This window comes from Paramacrobiotus metropolitanus, unplaced genomic scaffold (assembly GCF_019649055.1).
Source record: "Paramacrobiotus metropolitanus isolate TYO unplaced genomic scaffold, Prichtersi_v1.0 Parri_scaffold0000111, whole genome shotgun sequence".
Classification (NCBI taxonomy): Eukaryota; Metazoa; Tardigrada; class Eutardigrada; order Parachela; family Macrobiotidae; genus Paramacrobiotus; species Paramacrobiotus metropolitanus.
In genome coordinates this window covers 400,867-405,674 of record NW_026570331.1, presented here as the reverse complement: position 1 = coordinate 405,674, position 4,808 = coordinate 400,867, and the positions used below count along the sequence as shown (strand labels likewise).

Below are 4,808 nucleotides of genomic sequence, written 5' to 3'. Positions count from 1 at the left end.
AATTCCCTGTTGATAAACAGAATTCTGGTTACCAACAGCGAATTAGAAGGTCAAGAGAAATCAAAGGCAAATCGCGAACTTTAATCGCGTGCAGTGCTTGCTCGACGACGACCTCCGCGTGGTGCCTCCTCGAAGACGGACATCTCCCTCAGCCGTGATCATACATTCATGACCATGATTTATGAATTTATGGCACAAATCATGGCCATGAATAGATGATTACGTGGTGTGCCCTGCCACGCTCGAGGTTTATGTACTACGTCCACCGATGTTTATATTTCTGAAAACTACTGTGATATAATTCTTCTGTGATATTTAATTTTACGTGCGTTCAACTAATCTATTTATAATTTTTGCCGCTGATTTTTACGCGGCGCAGTAAATTAATTTTTTCATAATTTCGCTGCGGATTCTTAAGCAACGCTATTATAAAGACTTTTGTTATTAGTCACTGCAACGGCACCAAATTGTCCACCATCGATATCGCACATGGAACGACGGCTGCTCCCTTGCGACCTGCTAGGCATTTAAAATTCAAAAATGAAACCACGCTAACTTTCTCTTTCAGAAATGTACTCCATTAATCCGCCGAACGACTACACCTCGGCCATGCCTTTACCGGGTAGGATTAAATTTTAGACCGTCGCTCATTTTAAAACAATTTCTTAACATAATTTATTATTGAAAATCTTGACCTGGATTTGCAGATGCCGATGTGACAGTGTCTAACGTGATCTATGCCTGTGTGGGAATCTTGGCTGCTGCTCTCACAGCTGTCTCTGTTGTCTGCGTGATTCGGCGTGGCTGGGCTGCATTGAAAGCCCGTTCAGCACGTGGAGCAGCATATGGCCCAGAGGCTATTGAACTGTCAAATCGCTACGATTGTGGAGGACGCGGTTTAAACAGCCCTGTATAGATTTTCTCCTGATTATGTAGTGATGTATTTTGATGATCGAAATGCTTCCGTTGTGGTAAAACAGCTTTTTTTTACGATTCAGAAACAGTTTGTTTTTGTAAGGAACATTAACTTTCCTTTTTTTACGTGATCTGAGATGCATTTTGTACAGACGAAAATTTTTTGCAATAAACTTCAGCAGATTTCCGGTATTATTGCCGCATAAATTATTGTGCCGCAGTGCAGACAGCGTCAGCTGATCGACTATGTACAACATCGATTAAAAGAGTTCACAGCAGAAGACACAATTGCCGTAAAGAATCTTGCAAGCTCTCAGGACAGCGTCAGGCGCTTCAGTAACGTACACACGCACGTATAATCATATTCCTACACATTTACGTTGATTCATTTATAGAGAGAAGATAGAAATGCCGCACAATGGCCTGCGGCGCGTAAAAGTGAGCATTGATCAGCTGATCACCTTGACACACATACCAACCTGGCCTTTTGACCTCGACCGTTGCGACCGTTGGTCATTTTTTAATCTATTCTATTGTTCAAGCTCATTAAACATGTAAATCCCGGTTACTTTTAGAGTACTGTCCACTATCGTTGGAGATGGCGCTGCCGGTGCCCAACAGCGACGGCGTGCGGGCTCTGTGGGTGTGGTTGACAGCGATCGCGCCGGACGAGGCCAAGAGCTGTTACACACGGCAGTCTGTAAAGTAAACGAATCGCGAATTATGGTCGCAAACTGCTTCCCTACGAACAGATTCGCGACCCGTTGGGAAATTCACCCCAGCGCGTATCGCTAACATCGGACGATTTCGTTCTGATGGCATGCAGTTTCCCTACCGGGTACTGGACGAAGCCGTCTGTTTTCCTTATTATTCGAATCTTATGAATATTAGGAAAATTAGAATCGGCCGTAAATCATTAGTAAGTGATTCAGTTTCTGATCAAGCGCATTCTGTTCGGCTGCTGTTATGCCGAACGTAGACCGCGGATCCGCTTTCGTCTTTGCATTACCGAGGGAAGATGTGGTGCGGGGATGGACTACAGGATCTGCGCTGGGAGTGACTGTCTCGCATTGTCCTGAGCGTTCTGATGAACCTGTGTGACCTTGAACGGACCGCGAGTGGTCGGATGACTCGGATTAGTTAATTCAGATTAAGCTTATTCAAAAGCGATCTCTTGCAGTCCTGTCACTATTTTGTAGCGCATTTTTTGTTTTGGTTGATATTCTGTCGCAGATCGTTACGATTTATAACTTCTCCTTTTGCAATGTTTCTGGCTCATTACGCACAAAAACAGGTTCAACCTACTGTAACTGTAACCCATAGAGCATCTGGCAAGAAAAATTATTCCAGCAACAATACATCATCGCGAAGAAAACTAATAAGGTACCAATCCACCGATCACATCGACAATCCGACAGTTAGCTCACAACATCCGAGTAAAGATACAAAATGCTATCAGGAAGGGGATTTGAAAATTCTCAAAAAAAAGAAACAAGGAAAAGAAAATAAATTATACGGCACCGTTTCGTCAGCTGCAGTCCGGAGCGCGCCTCAGCGGCGTTTCATCTTCATGACTACGCAGTCAAATGGATAGGCGGGAGTCGGTAATTCTTTGGAAGCAGCGCCCAGGTGTCCCTCTCGTGATCGTACACCACTATAGTGTAATAACCATTACCATTTTTTACCCGTCGATCCCCTCCAATGGCGTACAGCTTCCCCTCCACGTACGCGCATCCGGGATAAATGTGGTCCATGACCAGATCCGCTGCAGTCACATAACGATGATGCCACTACTATGCCCAAGCAGCAAGCTACGAGGTTTCCCGTACTTAGTCACTTCGCGTATATAACTTCATAAATTTTGTCACCGTCCATTAAGCGCACTACTTGATTTAAGGCCGATCGCTTAAGTTATGCATCCGCACTCGAGTTTATAAATTTCAGTTCAGTTTTTATCCAAACACATGTTGGCGGACCGTACTATTTATCAGCTGAAATGAATTTCGTAAGGAAAAATGGTTTACTGACAAATAACAACGGATAATTGTTGAAAGCGCCGTTTAACGCAGAAATCAAACTGCAACGAACAACGAACTAGCACCCACCCTTTCTAACCCAATGGCCGGTGGCCGGGTCATAAGCCTCCACGCGCCAAAGGTCCTTCGCATCCACGCCACCACCTACACGTTGCATAAGACAACTACTTCGACAGCTGAACGATTTCAACCATGCCATGCTGTCTTTTGTATATGATAACACGCGTACAGAAAACAAAGATCAATCTGCCTTGACCCACGCAGGCAGTAAAGTATGTGCGTCCAAGCGGCATGTTATGCAGCCGGGTCCATTTATCTAAATCAGGATCGTAAAAAAAGACACATTGCCAAGAATTGTCGTCGCCTTCTCCGCCCAACACAAACAGTCGACCGTCACATGCCACCATGGCAAAAGCCGTACAGGCCAATGGGCAGCGGAGCAGCATCGCTCCAGGTATTGCTTTGCTGATGGAAGACTTCCAAGGACGTCTGTGTGCCGTCATCATAGCAACCGGCGAAGTAAATCCTATCATTAAGCGAGGCAAGCGTCGCCCTCCGGCGCGACGTCGGGTCCACCACGCGCCACTCATCACGGAGGCTCACATAGCGAATGCCCCCCCGGACGATGTGCATGCCGTGATGGTGGGAAACGAGAATGGAAACGGCGTCCAGCAACACGCTGCGGCATTACCGTATGAATGGCGCGGTGTAGTGCTCTGCGCTTCCCGAGAGCCAGTCCATAGGCGGCCATTGCGGACTGCCATTCCTCCCGATACTGGTCGCTGAGGAATGCAGCGCGAACATTCTGCAGGACGGCGGCCATGTGCGCCATTCGTCCGGCACGGTCGTGGTCCAAGCAACGCCTCACCGCCTCCCACACATGGTCCTCACTAAACACCTCCACTGCATTCGATGCGATCAGCGACGTCAACTGCAAATGAATTCACTAAGCGCATGGCGAATGTGATATGTATGCAGGGTGTAATCATCATTAAATTTTTTGATTACTTTCAGATAGTTATAGTCTTGAGTAAGGCTGAACTTCCAACAACAGTTATCAAATAATTCGAAAAGGAATCGCGCTGAAATATAGTTAAATCGAAAGTCGAAATCCAAAGAAAATCAAATTTTTGTCTAGAAACAGTTATTAGTTTTTATAGTACAAGCAGTGATTTTATAAAATCCGCATTTTACATGGTTTCTCCATTTTCCAAAATGCTAATTGCTAAGAAAACAAGTTCTTTAATTTTTGAAACCTTCAAAGTATTTGAAGTCCAGCTTGATTGTGGAATGCTGAATTTAATCTGAAGTTATAGCATTAAATCCTACCTCCAACTGTACAGTTAATCTGTTTTTAAACATAGCGCACGAAAATGCATTTATCAAACAAGCGGACTGAGTACCTGTTGCGTGTCCATCTGTAAAAATTCCAGGCTTTGGGCCAAGCTGAGAAAGTGCAGATGGAACAAGTGCAGAGCTGCGCTGGCCAGACGAGGGTTGTTATGCTGCGAAGCCAGAACGTGGACGTCCAGGCAGTTGGACAGAGGCAGGCGCTGCTTCACGTACTTCCAGCACATTCTGGCCACTGGAGTCATCTTCAGGAACTGCGCCGCAATCAAAACAGGCACGATGGTGTCATCGCTCAGGCGCAGATCCATCGTGTAGGAATACGTCACCAAGCTACGGGGATTCGAGTCTGATCACAGAATGATTGCTGATAACAACACAGCTGCATAAACTCACAAAACATTATCACTGACGCTGACTCATGCAATAGCGAAAGAACAAAAGTGAAATCTCCAGCTCTTCGGTTAATATGCAGATTTTAATATTTACGATTAGACTGCCAGGTTGCAC

The 4,808-nt window shown here is 45.5% G+C and overlaps 1 protein-coding gene across 1 annotated transcript; it reads right to left on the bottom strand.

Annotated features, from left to right (window-relative positions):
• Positions 1-3,426: 3,426 nt before the first annotated feature.
• Positions 3,427-4,478, bottom strand: LOC129597929 (uncharacterized). The gene is made up of 2 exons (XM_055495633.1): positions 4,355-4,478; positions 3,427-3,882 (listed from the first exon to the last, which is right to left on the bottom strand). The coding sequence occupies exons 1-2, from the start codon at positions 4,367-4,369 to the stop codon at positions 3,541-3,543; spliced, it is 357 nt and encodes a 118-aa protein (XP_055351608.1). The 5' UTR covers positions 4,370-4,478; the 3' UTR covers positions 3,427-3,540.
• Positions 4,479-4,808: the final 330 nt, after the last annotated feature.